General features: G+C 50.6%; 1 protein-coding gene across 16 annotated transcripts in view; it reads left to right on the forward strand.

Moving 5' to 3' along the window:
• Positions 1 to 302: 302 nt before the first annotated feature.
• Positions 303 to 20,663, forward strand: part of TBC1D9B (TBC1 domain family member 9B) — a 44,151-nt gene continuing 23,790 nt past the window's right edge. For 6 of the 16 annotated variants that reach the window (XR_012331001.1, XR_012331000.1, XM_019937436.3 and 3 more), the window contains exons 1-7: positions 304 to 494; positions 3,509 to 3,619; positions 7,848 to 7,966; positions 12,504 to 12,732; positions 13,775 to 14,033; positions 15,535 to 15,742; positions 18,218 to 18,430. Coding sequence is in view for 12 of the 16 variants with exons in the window: in XM_019937436.3 (XP_019792995.1) it covers positions 377 to 494; positions 3,509 to 3,619; positions 7,848 to 7,966; positions 12,504 to 12,732; positions 13,775 to 14,033; positions 15,535 to 15,742; positions 18,218 to 18,430 (1,257 nt within the window). In the remaining 4 variants the exon portion in view is untranslated. Of the gene's footprint in view, positions 495 to 3,508; positions 3,620 to 7,847; positions 7,967 to 12,503; positions 12,733 to 13,774; positions 14,034 to 15,534; positions 15,743 to 18,217; positions 18,431 to 20,663 lie in introns of all 16 variants that reach the window. The other 10 variants (XR_002176838.3, XR_004525973.2, XM_033853679.2 and 7 more) reach the window with 2 other exon arrangements.

Below are 20,663 nucleotides of genomic sequence, written 5' to 3' on the forward strand. Positions count from 1 at the left end.
TTTTCCCCGCAAACCCTGGATGGGTTTTTACAAAAGGCCAGAAGCCCTGCTATCTGTGGACCATGGACTCAACCATTCCGGCCAGAGGCGCGTGGCCCCGGCACCTGGCCGCTCCTCCTAGATGAGGCTGCAGCGCAGGGGCCTGCAGCGAGAAGGGCGAAAGTGAAGCGGACACGGCCGGGCTAAGCCGGCCTGTGTCCGGAGGACTGGGCGGGTGGGCGGGGCCGGGTGGGGAGAGCGAAGGGCCCGCTGGTCCCGGCGGCCGCAAGGGGGCGCCGCCCGCTCGCCTCGCCCCGCCCCGCCCGCTCGGCTCCGCGCGGCGACTACCGCGGCGCTTCCGCCTGGCCGGCCACGGCCCGGTGTGAACGGCGCCGCGATGTGGCTGGGCCCGGAGGAGGTGCTGGTGGCCAACGCGCTGTGGGTGACGGAGCGGGCCAACCCCTTCTTCGTGCTGCAGCGGCGCCGGGGCCACGGCAAGGGCGGCGGCCTTACGGGTGAGAGGCGCGCGGCGACCGGGCCTGTGGGCGTCGCCGCGGGGCGGGCGAGGAGGGGGCGCCGGGCGGCGGGGCCCAGGACTAGCGGCCCAGGACTAGCGGCCCAGGACAGGCCCAGCCTCGGCGCGTCACTGCGGACGCGCACGTCAGCGCGTGCGGCGGGGGCCTGGGGGCGCGAGGCCGGCACTGAGTGGGGGGTGGGAGGTAGGAACGCGAACCGCGCGTGGGAGGCAGGGACGGGGTGGGGTGGTGCGAGGTGAGGACGGGGCCAGGGACTCGAGGAAGACAGATGTGCTCGCGTTAGGAGGCGGATGGGGAGACTTCGGTCAACCAGGGCAGCCAGGAGAAGGCTGGAGGCGGCCTCTGCCCGGACTCGCTGCCCGTGAGCTTCCCGGTGCTTAGCGGAGGCGTGTGCCGCTTCCTGGAAGGGGATTTCACAGCTGAAAGTCCGCGAGATCTTCTGGTCTTCTGCTTCAGTTTCTCCAAGTGCCTCCAAGGAGGGGTCAAGGGATACAAGCATTCGTTTTCTTTTGCCTCCTTCATTCCCAACTCACCAAAGAATTGCCTTTTCAGCAAGATCAGAGTTCTCCCAGCTGCTGCTGGCCTCAGCCCCCATCCCTCCAGCTTCTCCTCACCCACCTTTCCTGCTTCTTGGTGCGTTGGAGCTGCAGACCGAGGCTTAGCCGAATCACCAGTATATGTGTTCCGGTGAACCAGCCAAGGTGCCTCTTTGCCCGTCTGGGTACTACACAGGACTAGACTAGACCGGCACCTCCTGGAGTGTGTGGCATTTGGGATCCAGGGGATGCCTACTGGGCATTCCCTCTACAGGGATTGTCCAAGGTCCCTCATGCTCCAGGACCTGCCCCAGGCACTCCCAAGCAGACCTGGGTCAGTCTTAGGGCCAGACCAGTGCCTGCGCTCCTCGGGTGTCCCATTGTTGCCATTTAGGACCTCAGGCCCAATGTTGACAGGTCTTCCAGTTATCAAGAGATTTTCTGTGAAATGTCCTAATTTTAAACATTAGCAGCTAATGCAGTCCTACCAGATGCAGATAGAAGCTTCCCATAGGAGACCTCTTCCGTCAGTCTTTCCTGGGCCACACCTCCTGATGTGGAAGAGACTGTACCATTCCCAAGAAACCTGTTCCCTTTGGTGCCTTGAGCTCTTTCCCAAAGGCCTCTAGAATCACAGGAGCCAGTGCTTGGACCTGCCTCCTGGACTAGACTGTTCAGTGGAGGTTAGACAGCAGCCCCTCTGGAGAGACTGACCAGTGGTCAACCTTGAAGCCCAAGTAGAAAAGCAATGCTTGGGCGACCAGTATCTTTGGTTGCAGCAGCATACCGTTGTGTCAGATTTCAGGGCTTGTTCTGTGCTCTGTTTCTCCACAGATCATCTCAGCAGGTGGGTGGGTCCCTCTGTGCTCTGCTTTCCTGTACAGAGAAGGCCCTTTCTACCATACTCATCTCTCCATGTCCCCCAAGGCAGAGCTCCCCAGGTCCCCCCTGATAACCACACCTTGAACTCTCTGCTCCAGCTAGGTTTGGTGAGTCCTGGCATGGCCTCTGGCATGGCCTTCCCTGTGCCATCATGGACATAATGGCTTCCTGACCACTGTCTCCCTGGGGGAGGAACAGTTAGTGATGTGGTTTTATTCAAGCTGTCTTTTAAAAACAGATACCAACCTAGATTCTTCATTGAAGAATGTGATGAGATGGCCTGCCCATTAAAAAGTTTTCAAGTCTTGCAGTATGGATATGCCAACAGTATAGGAATTAAAATAAAATTTCTGAGACCAGAAGAGAAACCTCAACACAAACAGTAAAAAGCAGTTTATTCCAAACACTGATAAGGCTTGAATATGCCGCTTTAACTGCAATTTAGAGAGGCATTTTAGAACATTTCAGTAAAACAGGTGAGAGATTACAGACTCCTGACTTGGATGTAGGTGAAGAGTACCTTCTTTTGTAACTGGTTATTTTATTTATTAGAGACTGGAGGGGGGAAAAATCAAATTAAAAATGGAATATGAAACAGAAATGTTAAAATCGAGCAATAAAATCAATAGAAATTATTCTGATATCAACAGGAAAATGGTAACAAAATATTTTCAGATCATACCAAAAGTAGCTCTTCATGAAAAGGAAAAAATAAGTTTCAAATAGGAACAATGGACAGGCTTTTATGTAGCTGGATAATTCAATAAATGAAGAAGAATGAATCGGATAGTGGTAAAAGGTAGACATTTTCTCTAATTTATTGGGGAAATAGTGACATTGACAAATGTCAATGACATTGTGATGAGAAGGAAAACTTGAAATGCCCTAAAATGCTTCAGTTCAGAGGTGGAAAAAAAAAACAAAACAGAATCGGTGTTTTCCTAAATTGGAGAATTCTAAAAATTTGCATGTTCTTTTTATTCATGACTTTTGAGGCTACATTATCTTCCTGTTGTTGATGTGGAAAATGATGTTACAAAATCGTTGTCTTATGAAGAAGGCATCAGAGTACACAGCCAAAAAGGCCGCACATGTCAGAGAAACATGTCTTAAGAGATGTGTCTGGCAGTTAATAAAACATACTGTATTATTTTTTTGGATTTTGTGATATTTGTAGTATTGTTGTTTTTAATTGTCATTGTTGTACTTTCTTATTCTGAAGAAATACTTGTTTTCAAACCTGATTTTGTATTTTTCTTGAAGAGGGCCTCCCAGATCATCTAAGCTTTGGGCCCCATAAAACCTGAATCTGCCCCTGCCTGCAAGTATTTCTGAGTCAGGAGGACAAGCAGAAGCTTCCAGGAAGAAGTGGGAGGGGAGTTTTTGATAGGGATCAGACACTGGCTGAAGGCCTTTGAGGAAAAAGAAGTAATTTAACGGACCAGGGTAATGTAAGGTGTTTCACCCTCTTGGCTGGGGCTTTGGGGGCACTGCTACCCTCATGGCTGCCTCCAGCCAGGCCCAGCTCTCAGCCCAGCCCTCCCTCACCCTCCCCTCTCTCTGCCCTGTTGCCAGGTCTTCTCGTGGGCACCCTGGATGTGGTGCTGGACTCCAGTGCCCGGGTGGCCCCTTACCGCATCCTGCACCAGACCCAGGACTCGCAGGTCTACTGGACAGTGGCGTGCGGTAGGTGCCCTGAATCACAAGGGGTGCTGGGCAGGGCCTGCCCCAGAGAGGGAGGGGACGCAGGCTGCATTCCTGCATTGGACATGGCCCACTGAGAACCTGATGCTGCCCCTTGTTCAGACAGCACAGCCCAGGCCAGCATCCAGCTTAGGAAGGCAGCTCAGCTGTGCACAGATGCAGGACAAGAGGACATGGGCCCCATGAAGCCCTGCGTGCCTCTCTGAGGGCTTGGCCTTGGGCAGTGTCCATGTTCTCCTGCTAACCTTTTCTCAAGGCGGATACAGCTTATCAGTATTCATGGACTACATATTTTTTTAATTCACCTACTCACTAAAAGTTATCTATAAACCCCAAAATCAGTACTTGTGGTACTTTTGGGGTCATTTGTGGACATCTGTGGAAATGTGTGTCTGCAGAGCAATGAAAAATTTGAATCACCAGACACACAGGTTCCCAGCTGAGGTGGAACAAGGCATCCTTCTGCCTTCTTGTTTCAGCTCTCAAACCATAAACATGTCTCCTTTTAGAAGTTTAAGCACCATGCTTCTCACATTTTGTGTTATCTGTTGGTGACTTTGCTGTTTAAAATGGCCCCAGGTATAATGCTGAAGTGCTGTGTGGTGTTTTTAAGCGTGGGAAGCTGTGATGTGCCTTATGGAGAAAATACAAGTTAGATGAGCTTCCTTCAGGCATGAGTTGCAGTGCTTCTGGCTGTCAGTTCAATGCTAGGGTATTAAAAATATATATTAAATGAGGTGTCTTTAAGCAGAAAGACATATAAGACAAAGTAGTGTATTGATCGGTTGGTGAAAATGTTGTGACCAGAGGCTCGCACGAACTTAGCCCTGTAGCTCCCCTGGGAGCAGTACTGGCAAATTCAGTGTTCCAGAAGACTTTGTAGAACATAACCACTGTGAATAACGAGAATCACTGGTAGTTGTCCTTCTCGGAGGACACACCCACCCTCCCAAGAGTCCAGGAGGAAGTCCCCTTTCAGCCTGGCTGAGGTCCCTGGGATAAAACAGCAGTCATAGCTGGCACTCAGACAGCACTTCCTGCATGCCAGACATGTGAACCTCCCAACAACTCCAGAAGGTGGAACTTTGATTTTCCCCATTTTGAAGATGAGGAAACTGGGCCCAGAGGGGTTAAGTAACCCTCCCAAAGTCACACAGAACCACAGATCAGACCCAGAGCACCTGTTCGTGTCCACTGTGCTGAATATCTCTCTCTGCTAGAAGCCACAGTGTCACTGTCCCCCAGGATAGTGGTTTTCCTTGGAGACCTGAGAAGTGATGGGAGTGTTCACAGCTGGACTCCAGCTTGGGGGGGTGGGGGGAGAGGTCAAGGGGTGAAGGCACCAGGGTGCCCAGAGTGGGGCACTGGCAGGAGAGAGGCTTCCTATGTGGTAGGGCCCAGGGCAGTTGGTGTGTGCCTGGGCTAAGATGAAACGCTTCACTCTAAAATGGGCCCTTGAGATGTTCATCTTTGTCTCAAGGTGTTCCTTCTCAGGAGAAGGGCAGTGGTAGTGAGAGCAGCCTCTCTGTGGGGAGAGAGGAGTATGGCTACTCCGTGGGGCCTTGTGGGAACCCCATTGGTGGCATCAGGGCCTGCTGCTGGGGAGGGACCCAGGTGCACTGTGGAGCCCCTGCCCTGGTCAGACCCCTGTGCTCATCTGCTCGTGCCTCTCTGTTTTTACCCACCACCTCTCTTCAGCTCTCCAAAAGCAGACACCTACTGACACCTGCCACTGAATCTCCACTCCTTAGACTGCCATTAAAGGACTTCTCAGGGTCTGCCTGCCTCCATTTCTGTCTTCCTCACCCCACCAGCTCACACCTGGCCTTCGGCCAGACGAGACACTTGCCGGGCCTGAAGTTCTTAACTGTACCTGTCCTGGCTGGTGTACCTACAGCGTCGCCCCATGTCTACTTTACTTCCTCCTGCTCTGTTGAGTACCAACGCAGATGTCACATCCAATGGAAAACCTTCCCAGATTCCCCGGACTCATGTACCTACCCTTCTCCCTCCTCTAGACTTGCCGTGTCTCCACCAGCACTTTTGCATTGAAGGCTCACTGGCTCTCCCACTAGGCCAGCAATTCCTTGAGGGTGTGGGCAGGTTCTGCAGCTGGGCAGCCTGGATTAGCGTTATGGTGTGGTCACTTCCCAGCTAGGTGACCTTGAGCAACATACTCAACCTCTCTGTGCCTCAGCTTCATCCTATAAAATGAAAATAACTGTACCTGTCTCCAAGGTGCTCTAAGAATCAAATAAGATAATCCATAAAAAGTTTTGGAAAACAGAAATAGCACTTAATAATTTAATTAGCTATTATATTTTTTATTCCCAGTACCTAGCGTAGAGATGGCATAGTTTCAGTGTTTACTTAGTGCTAAATGAAGATTGAGTTGCTTTTAACTAATAATTATTTTAAGTGAATATATGTAAATATTTATAATTAAAGTGCAGACAGATCCACACAGGCATTGTGGACAAAATTCCTCTGTTTTAGGCTGCCGGGAACATGTGTGTAAGAGGGTTGCATCACATGCAAACTCAACTTCCAAATTCAAATGTGGGTTCTTAGCAAAAAGAGCAAGAAAGAAAGAACTCACTTCACCTAACAACTAGACCTTGGCCTCTGTGCACTAGGGAAAGGAGGCCATAATAGATATACAAAGAAAAATGAAAAAAAAATAATTTATGGATGATTTAGGAACTTCCAGAGGTAATTTCTATTTATAGTTACCTATTGTTATGATTATCACTGTTGTATGATTCTGGGTTTAATCATTTTCACATGGGCATCCTCCCACAGACCATGGGAGAGGGTCTTTCTGTGGAATCGCTTGTTAGGGTGGTGAGCCTCTTGGGTAAATGTAAAGAAACAAACAAATCAACCCTAACCAAGTCAGGCTGGACTGTGACATGTGACAGAGCAATGAGCAGATGCCTGGGCCAGAGGAGATGACAGGGACCAACTCAGCCTGGCCAGGGCGGGGTCAGAGCTGAGTCTTCAGCTGATGGAAAAGTTGTAGCCAGGTAGTGAAGGATGGGGTGACCAGGGATCGGGCGCCCAGCAAAAAACGTCTGTGGTCCACAGTCATGTCGGACTCACCTCTTTGCTAACACTCCCTCCATGCCGAGTGTGTGGGCCTGCCGTGGTCACAGAAGCAACTGGGCCTTCTGGGTGCTTACAGTCCACAGACTGTCCCACACTAGGCTGCTGAAAAGGAAGCAGAGCTTTCACTCCTTTTCTTATTCTTGTGTTAATTCATTCAGAGAAGAGTTTTTAAATGCAAAAACCCCATGCCAGACACATGAAAAACCCCAAAAAGTGGGGTGCCAGAGGGGCAGGGGAAGCCAGGCCTGGAAGGGACTTCCCTCATCCCTTCAATTTTCCTCCTGGGGCCCCTTTTCCCAATTCCCTGATGGAGGCAGAGAAAACAGCTGCCTCACTCTTTGGGAGTGGCAATGGGCTGCCTCTCTGAGTTCTCCCATTTCCACTGGGCCTACAGTGCCCACAAGAACCCCTCCCTGAGGAGGGCAGGGACCCCCTCCTAGGTGGGGCAGACACTGGGGGCCAGCCAGACACTGAAAGGTCAGACAGGGGTTCCTGGAAGAGACGGGATCCAGGCTGGGATGTGAACTGGGATGAGGAGGAGGAGGCAAAGACCTGGGTGGGGCATCTGGCTTCAGAGAGAGGGATGAGCACCTCTGGCCCAGCAGGAGACCAGCCAGCCAGGGGCCTGGAGTCCTACAGGAAGCTCCAGCTGCCATCTGTGGATGCCTACATTCTCAGGAGAGCCACAGTCACCTATACCAAGTCTGACTGTGTCTGGCTAATCAGCTGTACATGGAAGACCACATTAAGTCCTTTTATCTCGAAGAAAAGTAAGTAAGCAAACCTGCAAATGTATAGACTATTTCTGGTAGGGCACAGAGGAAACTAGCAGTCACTCTTACTCTGGGCATTAGAGGGAAGTTGAGGCTTTATTTTCCTCATGACTCTGTAATTCTATTGGAATTTTTTTATTTTGTGTTTTTATCAGGACCATTTATGACTTTTGTCATATACATGAAGAAGGAAAGAGTAAGCAGCTCAAAGGTTGTAGTCACTTTGGTATAGCAAATTAGGTCAGCCATTTTAATCTCTCTTGAGTTTATATTTAAGGCCTGGTGATTTTATGATTTTCCTTTTCTTTATGCCACCAAACCTCTCCTAGGTTCTTCCCGCAAAGAGATCACAAAACACTGGGAATGGCTGGAAAATAACTTACTCCAGACACTGTCCATCTTTGACACTGAGGAAGACATCACCACCTTCGTCAAGGGCAAGATACACGTAAGATTCACTTTCCACTACTGGTTCTCACTCTCTTCTCTGGGCTACCAGTGTTCACCTTTGTCATCTTCTATAACTTTCAGAGAACACCGTGTAGTTCTTTCCCCCATTAAACAGAGATGGAAACGAAGGGTTTGATCTTCTTTTAGTGTTGAAAGGGGCAGTTGAACTCATTGTATGCAGGCCCCATCTACTGGCCAGCCAACGGAGTTTAAGCTTAGCTGGGAGTTTCCATTCCCTGCAAAGGGCCTCAGAGCAAATATGCAGATACACAACTCTGATAGCCAGTTCCTTGGCCAATAGAGGAAGAAGTTGGAAATGACAGGATAATTTTAGGTATATTTCTATTATAAAACTAACATTACTTCAAAATGCACAGACACTTTGACCCAGCAAGTCCATTCCTTGGAATTTACCCTACAGTGTATTCATATGTCCAGAATGACGTATGTATCAGGATGTTCCCTGCAACACTGTTAGCAAAAAGGCTGGAAACAATGCCTCCCAGTCCCATGGTAAGAGGGGAAGCAGCTGTTCTTTCCTCTGCAAATTGAGAGGGCTCATACTTGCTAACATAGCATTTATTGAGTATTTTCTTTATGAGTACTGTGCTGAGCACTGTATATTCAGGGGACTTGGTCAGTCATATGTGGTATTCTTAGTAGAATATTTTACAGCTAGCAAAATAATTATGAAGATTGTAGCAATGTGTGAAAACATCACAGTGATGTTTAGATTGTTTCCTCTTTAGTGAATAATTACATAATGAGCATTTATCTGAGTTATCTGTGTGTGTGTGTGTGTGTGTGTGTGTGTGTGTGTGTGTGTGTGTCTTTTTCTTTCTGTTGGATTATTGCCTTGGATTAGATTCCTCAGAGAGGTGTTACCAGGTCAAAGTTTCATGATGCAAACTTACTTTGGGCAAGCCCTTGTGACTTCATTATACCAGAACCTCCTAGACCTGGGCAGATGGCACCAAGAGTTCCTCAGCAGTTCTCTGTGTACCTTGGGGTTCAGGGTGGGACCTGTGTTGCCTTTCTAGTTCCAGGAAAATAGACAAAGAGAGCAGAGGCAAGTCTTCACTCTCCTAATGAGCCAGCTGGGCAATAATAATAATAACAGCAACATTATGGAATGTTTCCTTTATGCCAGGCCCAAACAAACTAACCAACAAAACAGAATAAAGTTCTAGATGAGTCAAAGGAAAAAATGGAAATTAGAAAATATTGAGGGAATCCCCAGGCCATCCAGTGGTTAGGACTTGGCACTTTCACTGCTGGGGCCCAGGTTCAATCCCTGGTCAGGGAACTAAGATCCTGTAAGATGCGAGGCCACAAAAAAAAAACAAAAAAACTGAGAACTGGGAAATTATGGAAATACTACTGTTTATCAGAATTTGTGAGATGTAGCAAAAGCAGGACACAGGAGGAAATTTAAAGCCTTACATTTTCTGTTTTATAATGTGAGGAAAAGAAGAAAGGGTGGTAATTAATGAGCCAGGTGTCCAATTCAGTAAGTTAGAACGCCAGAGAAACCAGGAAATTAGAAAGAAGGAAATATAGTTATCACAAAAAAATTACTATTCGCTGAAGACTCAGATTATAGTTAGCATTTTTTTAGCAACAAAGTATTTTTTAATTAAGATAGGTACCTTATTTTTTTAGACATAACGCTATTGCGTATTTAATATACCACAGTATAGTGTAGACTTAAGTTCTATATGCACTGGGAAACCAAAAAATTTGTGTGACTTGCTTTAGTGTGACATTTGCTTTATTGCTATGGTTCAGAACCAAACCTGCAATATCTTCAGGGTATGCCTGTAACAAAGGGAAGAAGTTAATTCCTTAGAAAATAAAGGAATGATACAGAAGAGCAACAGGTCCAAAAACAGATGTAAAATATAAACAAACCTGTGGCAAAAGTGATCCAGGACAAAAGAGAGAAACCTCAAATAAGTAATGTTGGGAATGAAATATGATAGCATCTATTTAAAATGCAAAGTTAGGGGCTTCCCTGGTGGCACAGTGGTTAAGAATCCACCTGACAGTGCAGGGGACACGGGTTCAAGCCCTGGTCCGGAATGATCCCACATGCTGCGGAGCAGCTAAGCCTGTGTGCCACAACTACTGAGCCTGTGCTCTAGAGCACATGAGCCACAACTACTGAGCCCACATGCCACAATACTGAAGCCCGTGCGCCTAGAGCCCATGCTCTGCAACAAGAGAAGCCACTGCAATGAGAAGCCTGCGCACCACAACAAAGAGAGTAGCCCCCGCTTGCCACGACTAGAGAAAGCCCACGTGCAGCAACGAAGACCCAATGCAGCCAAAAATAAGTAAAATTTTAAAATAAAAATTAAAAAAATAAATAAATAAATCAGGGTTAAGAAAAAAGAGAGTAAGGGGACTTCCCTGGTGGTCCAGTGGTTAACACTTCACCTTCCAATGCAGTGGGTGTGGGTTCGATCCCTGGTCCAGGAGCTAAGATCCCACATGCCTCGTGGCCACAAAACCAAAACATAAAACAGAAGCAATATTGTAACAAATTCAATAAAGACTTTAAAAATGGTCCACATCAAAAAAATCTTAAAAAAAAGAGAGAGAAAGAGAATGCCATAAACAGCTTTAAGCCCATAAATAGTAAGAAGTGAGACAAGATGGACACTCTTAAAATAATATGTTTTAGTTTCCAGTTGCTACTGTAACAAGTTACCATAAACTTAGTGGTTTAAAACAACACAAGTTCCTTTTCTTACAGTTCTGGAGGTCAGAAGTCTGAAATGAATCTCACAGGCTAAAATCAAGGAATTGGCAAGGCTGACTCCTGGAGGCTCTAAGGGGAGAATCTGTTTCCTTGCCTTTTCCAGCTTTCAGGAGCTTCATATCCGTGATTCTTGGCCCTTACCTTTCTCTTGAATGCCAGCAGCATGGCCTCTTTAGTCAACCAGTCAGTCTCTCAACCCTTCTGGGGATTGGGATGTAAACATCTTTGGGGGGGGCTATTATTTGGTCTACCACATAATAGAACTTAAACTGAGACTCACAAAGAAATAGCAAACTTGAATATGCTTAAAACTATTAAAGAAATTGAATCAGTAATTTAAAATCTGCCCAGTGATTTTTACAGTCTACTTGTATCAGCAAACAAACAAAATCCCAGTCCTGTGGGCCAGGCCGTTCATTCCCATTGGCGAGGACCATTACTCCTGAGTAGAGGCCAGCGGACAATGCAGAGGAAAATGCAAAGCAGAGTGTCAGCCCCTCTGCTCCCTGCTTGGGGGTCTCCCAGGTGCAGCTGAAGGAGTGGGGAAAGGGGACTGCCAACTGAGACCCAGGAAGGTGGCCTGAGGGACAGGGTGCCGTGATGGCCCACAGGCTGTCTGGGGCCCACCTTTCCACTGGTGGGGCCCCTTTCCCAACCTCCCAGTAGGTGCATTTGAGGGAAGCAGAAGACAAGGGCAGGGCCTTAGTAACAAGAAGGGTGCTTTGCCAGAGCCTCTTTCCCAAACATAGAGCTAATTCCTGCAGTAGTGTTCTGGGGAGGCACCAGAGGCAGCTTGAGAGAGAGAAGAGGTTGGAGTTGCAGCTACAGTGGTACTGGCTATACTGAGATGGAGTTACATCTTACCTTTGGGTCTTCACCCAAACTCCTGGCTGTTCTCCCTGCTCATGGTTACAGGAATTCGAGGCTGCCAGGAGGCTCAGCAGAAGCAGCAATCTGGCCCACAGCAGTTGCCTTGAATTACTTTAGCTTATCAAGTCATCATCCTCCTGGAAAATCTGCATGTACATTTTGAGCCAAATGCACTAAGAACCTGTTTTACCCCAGGAGGTTTGGGGTTGGCTTTGTGGCCCAGGGTGATGTCTCTGGGCACCCTGAGCCCAGTGAAGATGCTGGTGGGATACAGCATAGATATGCCCTGAGTTGGTTGGCCCTGTGGCTGATCTCTGGACCCTGAACTGGGTAGGTCCTGAGCTGGGTGGGTCCTGCAGCTGGTCTGTGGGCCTTGAGCGGGGGCAAGAGGCAGAAGCCCCCTGGTATGTGGGGGGGGAGTATCAAGTACAGAAGATCCTCCAAGACATTGTCACAAGAAATGCACGTCACAGAACAGTGCCACAGCAAGTTCCCATTTGGGCAAAGAAAGAGGGGAAAGAGCAGATTGCATGTATTTGCTTAAAGGTGCATCAGTGCCAGCCTGTCTGGGAGGAAACCAACAAAGTGGCTACAACAGCAGAGGAGATGGAGACTCCCTTCTCACTGAACACACTTTTTTACTACTTGCATTTTTTTACCATGTTTATGTATTATATTTTTCAGATATTTACATTAAAATAGCTAAAATGTAAATTTAAAAATTCCCTTCTCTGATCCAGTAGAGGTAATAGCTCAGGGAGTTAGGGGAAATTGCCCAGCATCTGTCTGGCCAGAGCAGACGACAGGCCTACCTGCTTGTGGCCCTTGGGCCAGCGACCAAGAGTCCTGGGTCCCACCACTTGAGTTCCCTGCGGGAACCAGTCCCCTTGTCCTCCTACAGGGCATCATCGCAGAAGAGAACAAGAACCTGCAGCCCCAGGGAGATGAGGACCCTGGGAAATTCAAGGAGGCCGAGCTGAAAATGCGGAAGCAGTTTGGGATGCCCGAGGGAGAGAAGCTGGTCAACTACTACTCCTGCAGCTACTGGAAGGGCCGCGTGCCCCGGCAGGGCTGGCTCTACCTGACCGTCAACCACCTGTGCTTCTACTCCTTCCTGCTGGGCAAGGAGGGTGAGTGCAGGCAGCAGGAGTGCCCCCTGTGTCCCCCCTAGCCCCAGTCCCCCAGCTGGCCCTGTCATCCTCAGGGCATCCTCCTCTGCCCTCACCCTCGACCTCGCCTCTATAAAGTGTACCGCCTCCCCAGACTGTCGAAGTTCCTGAGGGCTGTCCCTCCTCGGCCCCCGGATATTCTGTCCCCACATACCCACCAGAGAGTCTCCCCAGAACCTAGTGGCCCATGACCAGAACTCCAGACTTGAACCAGGCATCACCGGGCTCTTGGGGGCTCCTGTCATGTATACATCAACTAGCACAGTTCTTCACGTAGTGACTTTCTGCACAGGGCCTCCCCTCTTTCAAGTAGAGTGCCGGGCACCCATCATCCCTGAGCGGCTCCATGTTACATGGTGCCTTGGACGTGTGCCCCTGCAGCCACCTGCTGCAGGTCCCTCCCCACAGGAAGCCCTGGCCTCAGGACAAAAGGCAGACTCCCAGCCAGTGAACTCTGCTGCATGTCGCCCCCAGAAAGAGCCCCCAGGGCTTTAGCTGCTCTCAGTGTGGCCTTTCCTGGGCCCAGCAAGGCCGGCTCCCAGCCATGCACACACACCTGTCACAACCTCCCCTGCCTTTCTCCCACCTTTGCATCTTCTCATCAGGCAGGGGCCAGCATCCTCTCTGTGCTGGTCACACCATGTTGTGACTTGTTCCCACATCAGTGCACTCCCACTAGGTGGGGCTTCTCAAGTCCAGGGTCTCAGCTAGCTCACCTCTGTTTGTTCATTCATCTCATCCTTTAGCCATTTGGTGGGCAAACCCAGGAGATTCTCGGGGCTGGGCACTGGGTTGGCCCAGGATGGCCCAGTCCCTCCTCGTGGAGCTGGTGTCCCAGCATAGCTAGGCTCAGGCATGGGGCCTGGGGGTGGGGAACGGGCAGGCAGTAGATGCTGCCCGCTCCCCCACATGGGTTCCAGGGCCAGGCAGGAGTCAGGAGCCTGCCTGCCCAGCCCTCCAGCTGGTTTGACCTGATGGTGTGTCTGTCCCCTCTGGTGTCCAGTGAGCCTGGTGGTGCAGTGGGTGGACGTCACACGGCTGGAGAAGAATGCCACGCTGCTCTTCCCTGAGAGCATCCGTGTGGACACCCGGGACCAGGAGCTCTTCTTCTCCATGTTCCTCAACATCAGCGAGACCTTCAAGCTCATGGAGCAGCTGGCCAACCTTGCCATGCGGCAGCTACTGGACAGCGAGGGCTTCCTGGAAGACAAAGCACTGCCCAGGCCCCCCCGGCCGCACAGCAACATCTCGGCTCTGAAGCGGTGCGTTGTGCCTCCCCCACCCCCAGCAGGGACCTGCCCTCCTCACCCTTCACAGGCTCCCTGCGTGTAAAGGGGGCCAGGTGAAGGGGTGGTTTTCGATAGTGGGGAGGGCACCAGGAGATTCACAGAGGCGTCGTCCTGAAAAACCTACCGCTGACGCTGACGTGGAGGGAGTTCTTCATGTATTACTTCTCAAAGCCCTGGGGTAGGGAGGCTCTCACAGGCTCCTTGGTCTCAGACAGGAGGCTGAGGCACAGGGAGGTAGAGCAGCTTGCCCCAGACCCCAGTGCCTTAGCTCTAAGTGAGCAGTGGAGCCCAGCACAGGCGCCCCACCACGTCAGCCAGGGCATCCCCAGAGGCCTCTTCAGGAAGGCTTCAGAATCCCAGCTCAGGGTACACCGCCTCCATCCCGCCATGATTGACAGCTCTTCTCAGGACCCCTGGGCCCTGACCCCAGGCCCCAGGAGACAGCCCTGCACAGGTCTGAGGTCTCTGCCACCCTGTCTGTGGGAATTGGTAGACAGAGGAACGATTCACTAGGGCTGGCCCCTCCAGAGCACTCTGTTCTCGCTCTTCCGTTGCAGCTTAGGGGAAACCTGTAGGCCAGCCAGGAGCTCAGATATTCCCTGAGCCCCTGGGGCCCACAGCCAGATTCACACCTGTGTGTGCAGAGACTGTGGCCTAGGCCCAGACTCTTGGGTGCACCTTCAGGACCAGAATGCTGTCCAAGGATATTACTTTCCTGATGCAAGTGACACGGTGGCTTTCAGAACCTTCCAGAAAGAAAATGAGTAGGGCCGGACTTGATAGTCTCTGGCATTGTCCATCGAGGTGTGCCTGCCAGGCCGAGCTCAGGCTGCTAGCGGCCCCCATGGGGCTGGGAAGAGAGAGATGTTTACGAGGACAGGGCCACCGCGGGGGCGAGGAACAGGCTACCGGGCCCCTGCCTCACACAGCCATCGGACTGGCGAGTGTGCATTTCCGTTAAGCAACAGCACCCTGTGTTTTTTTCTTTTGGCTGCACCACGTGACATGTGGAATCTTAGTTCCCCTACCAGGGATCGAACCCATGCCCCCTGCAGTGGAAGCATGGAGTCTTAACCACTGGACCGCTGGGGAAATCCCAGCACCCTGTGTTTTAGTCTTGACTCCACACCTGCCTGTCGGGAGGCCTTGTCTGAGTTTCTAGGTGGGGCTGGTCTTCCTAGTGAGAAGCGGCAGGGCGGGTGCAGGCACCCTCTGGGCACCACCCACCCTCAGTACCGAGCATGCTGTTTGTTGACCACTCCTCTGCTGGTCATACGGATGTCCACATTTTACTACTTGACCATTCAGCGTGCATGTGTTATTGAACTCTGAGATCCCTGGGCACAACTTGCTCACAGGAGGACCCCCACGAGCCTGAGTCCAACGTGGAAACCGAGGGCATGAGGCCGCCTTGTGAGTGTGCTAGCCCCAACTCTTGTCTGCTTTTCTATCTCCCCCACCTTGGTTTCACCAGAGACCTGGACGCTCGAGCCAAGAACGAGTGCTACTGTGCCACGTTCCGGCTGCCCGGGGACGAGCGCCTGGACGGCCACACAGGCTGCACCCTGTGGACCCCATTCAACAAGCTACACATCCCTGGCCAGATGTTTATCTCCAGCAACTACATCTGCTTTGCCAGCAAGGAAGAGGATGCTTGCCACCTCATCATACCCCTGCGGGAGGTGAGCCCTAGGTCCTTGCCAGCTCTTCCCTCTCTTACCAGGGCACGTGGCCAGGTCCCCAGCCCAGGAAGCCCCTCAGGATTTAGTGATGTAAGTACAGAGGGCACATGGTGGTTCATGTGCTCCCCAAGCACCTGTCCTGTACCAGGCCCTGGCGGGAGTGGGTGCACTGGATGCCCCCTCAGGGATCAACCTCACCTGGTGAGGAGATACGGTGGGCTTTGGCCTGCCAGCACAGCTCACAGTGGGACATACGAAAACCTCAACAAGGACCCACACCTCCCTGGTCAGAGCCCAGTGGCCTCCTGCAGGTGAGTGTCCCCTAGTCCTGCCTCCTTGGGCCTTGCAGTTAGACTTTGGCAAAGCCCTGCTTTGGCTGGGCTTGGAGGACTCTGATCCCACCCCAGCCCCATGTTACTCTCAGGGGCCACCTCACTGTTCCTCTCCTGACACCTGCCTTGGCTGTGGCTCAGGCTCCAGCAGAGTCATCGGAAGTCAGCCCTTTCAGGAGTGGGGTCAACTGTCACCTGTCAAGGGTGGGGTTAGCTCTCACCTATCAGAGTTATTTTTTCTCCAGTTTCTTGGGCTTCCACAGTGACTCTGGTAGAAACAAGGCCATTTGTCCTGTGCTGCCGTGAAGGTGTAGACAGTGAGGGAGAGCCATCCACCCCTCCAAGGCCTCCTTTTCCTCATGGCCCAACAGGGCATACTGGCTGTTTAATTGAGGTTTAAGTGAGGTTCTTAAGCTATAAGCTAAAACACAGTATTTTGTTTCTATTTAAAATGTAGAGCAGTGGGACCTCCCTGGCCTTTGTACAAATCCCTGAAGTTGCAGGTATTGTTGCAAACAGGTGTGAGGTAGTGTGCTGCCTCAGTTTCCCCAAGGGAAGTCAGAGGCAAAGGACTTAAAGGAGCCACAGCTCCAGGCTCAGGGACTCAGAGCTGGCCCCTGACCCCTCGCTCTCCTTGGCACTAGGTCTGTGGATTTGTCCTGGGTGCTGTACTGATCTGACCCTGAGCCCTGGGGGCTGACTACAGGGTCATGTTAGGCCCAGCTCCATTTCTCCTGATGAGTCCTGACATTCCTGATGGCAGAGAGCTCTGGCTGAGCCAGGAAGCTCTTGGGATGGGGCTCTGCAGCTGGTCCTGATGGAGGCCCCTGCCCAGCACTGACCTCAGTATCCTAGCCAGGGGGCTTCACAGGGGCTCCTCACTCATGCCAGCCACACTCATGTGTCCACTGGGCTCTTGAATTTGCACTCCCAAATCTCATCCTCGCCTCTGGAAGTGACACCCCCTTCCATCCGTTTGCTGAGGTGGAAAGCGGGAGCCATCCTTGATTCTGACCTGGCCTCATTCCCACATCCTGACCATGGCATGTCCTGTCAGCTTGCTCTCCAGAGCATGTCCCTTCCTCTCTACAGCCACCATCTAAGACAAGCTGTCTCCTTGGCTCACCTCAGCAGTACCTTGTCTCCACCTAAGGCTTGAGGACCTATCCTTTAGATCCCATCCTTCCACAGCAGCCAACATAATTTAAAAATCTGCTCACCCTGGGTAGAATCCTCCGGTATCTTCTGTGATTAGAAGAATCTCCAGTTGCCACACACAGACATGCAGGCGCGCACACACACACACACACACACACACACACACACAGAGACAGACACACACACACACACACACACACACACACACACACACACACACAGCCCACCCCTTCTCACTCTGCCCCAGCTTCTCCGGTCTTTCTTTGTCCATCACGCCAGTCCAGCCCCCTCCTCAGGGTGGTTGCTGGCCTCTCCCCTAGCTCTTCGTCTGGCTGCACCGGGTCTCAGCTCAGTTACTGCCTCCCCAGAGGTGCCTTCAACAGGAAGCAGCCCAGCGGCCTCCCAGCTTGCCCTGTGGCCCCCACCAGCCCTGGTGACCGTGTTCATTAGCCTGCATGTCCATTGTTTGTACCCACCCCAGGCTGCAGGCCCTGCCCCCTAAAAGCCTATCCTATGCCCTGCACACTTGTACTGCTCTGTTCACACACCTCACAGTCAGAACTGGGCCCAGGACGCACATCAGGAAGTGCTGAGGGAATGAGTGCTCAGGAGGGCTTGCAGGCAGGGCTGCTCACTGTGCTTTAGGGCAGGGACATGACTGTCCATCTTGGGGAAGCTGATCAGGGCCAGCAGCTGGGCTCAGGCTTTACATTCTGTGTCACCATCCTGATGATGGTCCTGCAAGGCTGATATGTTCACACCCATCAACAGCTGAAAAAATGAGGCTCAGACATGCATGTAACTCACACAGCAGCAAGCGGTAGAGTCAGAATATGAATCGGCCAGGCCTGGAGAGCCCCTCGTCCACTCCCTGCCCCATGCCTGAGAGAAGACGACCTAAGCCCACCATGCTCTCAGCTTCACAAAACCATCTGGCTTTACATCCCAAGATACAGACCCCCAAATGGTGTTTTTGTCTTCTCAGGTGACCATTGTGGAAAAAGCTGATAGTTCCAGTGTCCTGCCCAGCCCTCTGTCCATTAGCACTAAGAGCAAAATGACCTTCCTGTTTGCCAACCTGAAAGACCGCGATTTCTTGGTTCAGAGGATCTCTGACTTCCTCCAGAAAATGCCATCCAAGCCGCCAGGCAACAGCAGAGCGGGGAGGAAAGCCAGCATTGTGGACTCAGCCCCAGAGGTGAGAGGGCCCTTCAGAGCAGTGGGGTGGGGGTCTGGGCCAGGAGAAGAGCCCAGGCAGCCCTGTGGTACCTGCCTTGGGCCTTGGGTGGGGAGGGTCCCCGCTTGGTGCAGGGTGGAAAACCTAACCCAGCCCCAGTCTCAGGTGTCCTGGCCACACACGCGATGCCTAGGGTCACAGCCCTCTCTGTACGCCGAGACGTGCCCCAGTCCTCCTGAGCGTCACCCCTGCCTGCCTCAAGTCCTATTCCACATAAGAAGCCTTCTCTGCCTGGCCCAGCCACCCTCATCTCTGTCCCTTATGAACTCTGCTGCACTGAGAGCCCTCTGTTTAGGCCTGTCCAGCTTGTGTTTATTTACCTGTTGGGAGATTGATTTCTCCCATCAATCTTTCTTACAGGGTTACCTTTTACTGCAATCTTTTTACTATACCAACAATATTAACAATAATTCTTTAACATCAAAAACTTGTATTTACATTTCCCCAGATGCACATGTTCTTTTTACAATTTAGTCATTTGGATTGAGGTACATATAGGTCATACACATGTTACAGTGGGTTGGTATAATCCCTTTTTATCTATAGGTTTCTACTCCTCCCTCTCTCTCTCTCTCTCTCTTTCTCTCTTTCTCTCTCTTTCTTTTCTTTTCTTTTCTTGCAGTATTTTGTTGAAGGAATTGGGTCATTTGTGCTATAGAGTTTCTCGCAGTCTGGTGTTTGCCGATTGCATCTCTTGGAAACGCTTAACGGATTCTTTTGTGCCCTGGTTCTTGTAAGTTGGTGGTTTAGTAATGAGATCCAGCTTAGATTTGGATTCAATTGTTTGTGTTGGGGAGTGGGGGGCAGGTCCACTTGTAGGCAGGATTGAGGTGCTGTGTACTTCCACCAACAGGTATGCAATACCTGATTATGTGCTGTTACCAGTCATTGACAAGCATTGCCTAGATAATTCATTAGGTAACTCATTAGGATTGCAAATGGGGGCACTCTAATTCTATCATTCCTTCTGTTCATTAGCTGGAATATTTCCATATAGAGAAATTTACCCTCAACAACTATTTGGTTACCATGAGGCACAGTTCATATAGAAAAGGCAGAATAAATCTTTTTTTTATTTACCAGTTGTTAAAATGATGAATTTGGTTTTCAAATATCCTCAAAATATGACCAATTCAGTTCTTTATGTTTACTTTTTAGTATAATTATGAACTTACAGATTTAAGCAACTTGATGTGTTTCAGTCCATGACAGTTATTATCCTCATTCCATCTGTGACCAGAGGAAGCTTATGCAGGTGACATCTGAGTCCTTTTGACATCACCCTGGCCATGTTTGATCACTCCCTTGCTTCTTGGTATCTTGGACAAGATGTGTGTGCTATTAACAATCTGGATTTGTGAAAACACTTCATGATTAGAAGAGTCCATATAAAAATCCACATATCTGGCTGCTCTGGAAAAATCAGGGGCCCTGACATTACAGGGCCCACATTCCCACTGAGTGGCATTGGAGCTGAGTGGTGGCATGTACACTTCAGCTCCCCAGAACCCCACCTGGTCTGGCCCATGAAAGCCTTTAAATTTTTCACCCCTGTAATCGATGCTCAGTCAACTATTAAATAGATAAGGAATGGAAGGGAAGGGAGTGGGCAGAATCAGTGTGCAGTGGAGACATTAAGAAAGGTTTCTTAGAGGAGGTTGGGCTTGATCTGGGATTTCAAGAAACAGTGAGGTTGGATTGGATGAAAAGAGATGTGAGCAGGAATGTTGAGCTGCCTTCTCAAGGCACAGTGCAACAAATGACAGGGCCTGACCAGCCAGTGTAAGCTTGGCCCAGTGGCCCCTTCCAAGCACCTGCCCTTCGTTCACCCAACACATTTTGTTGCATTCCCAGTAGGTGCCAGGAACTCTTCTAGGCACTAGGAATAGAGCAGATTAGACAAAATTCATGCCCTCTTAGAGCTTATATTCTAGTGAGAGAGACTGTCCATAAGCAAATAAACATACAATATGTCAGGTGGCAATAAGGGCCAAGGATAAAAATAAAACAGGGTGAAAGGATCAGGATTGCTAGGGGAAGCGGGGGGCTCTGATCAAGTGGTACTTGAAGGAAGTAAGGGAACAGCCCTAAGGTATCTGGGGAAAGGGTATTCGAGGCAGAGGGAATGGCAGGTGCTAAGGCCTGGAGGCAGGATTGAGCTTGGCACAGGCTGCTGAGATGAGTGGAGACAGGG

Source organism: Tursiops truncatus, chromosome 3, assembly GCF_011762595.2.
Source record: "Tursiops truncatus isolate mTurTru1 chromosome 3, mTurTru1.mat.Y, whole genome shotgun sequence".
In the NCBI taxonomy this organism is placed as follows: domain Eukaryota; kingdom Metazoa; phylum Chordata; class Mammalia; order Artiodactyla; family Delphinidae; genus Tursiops; species Tursiops truncatus.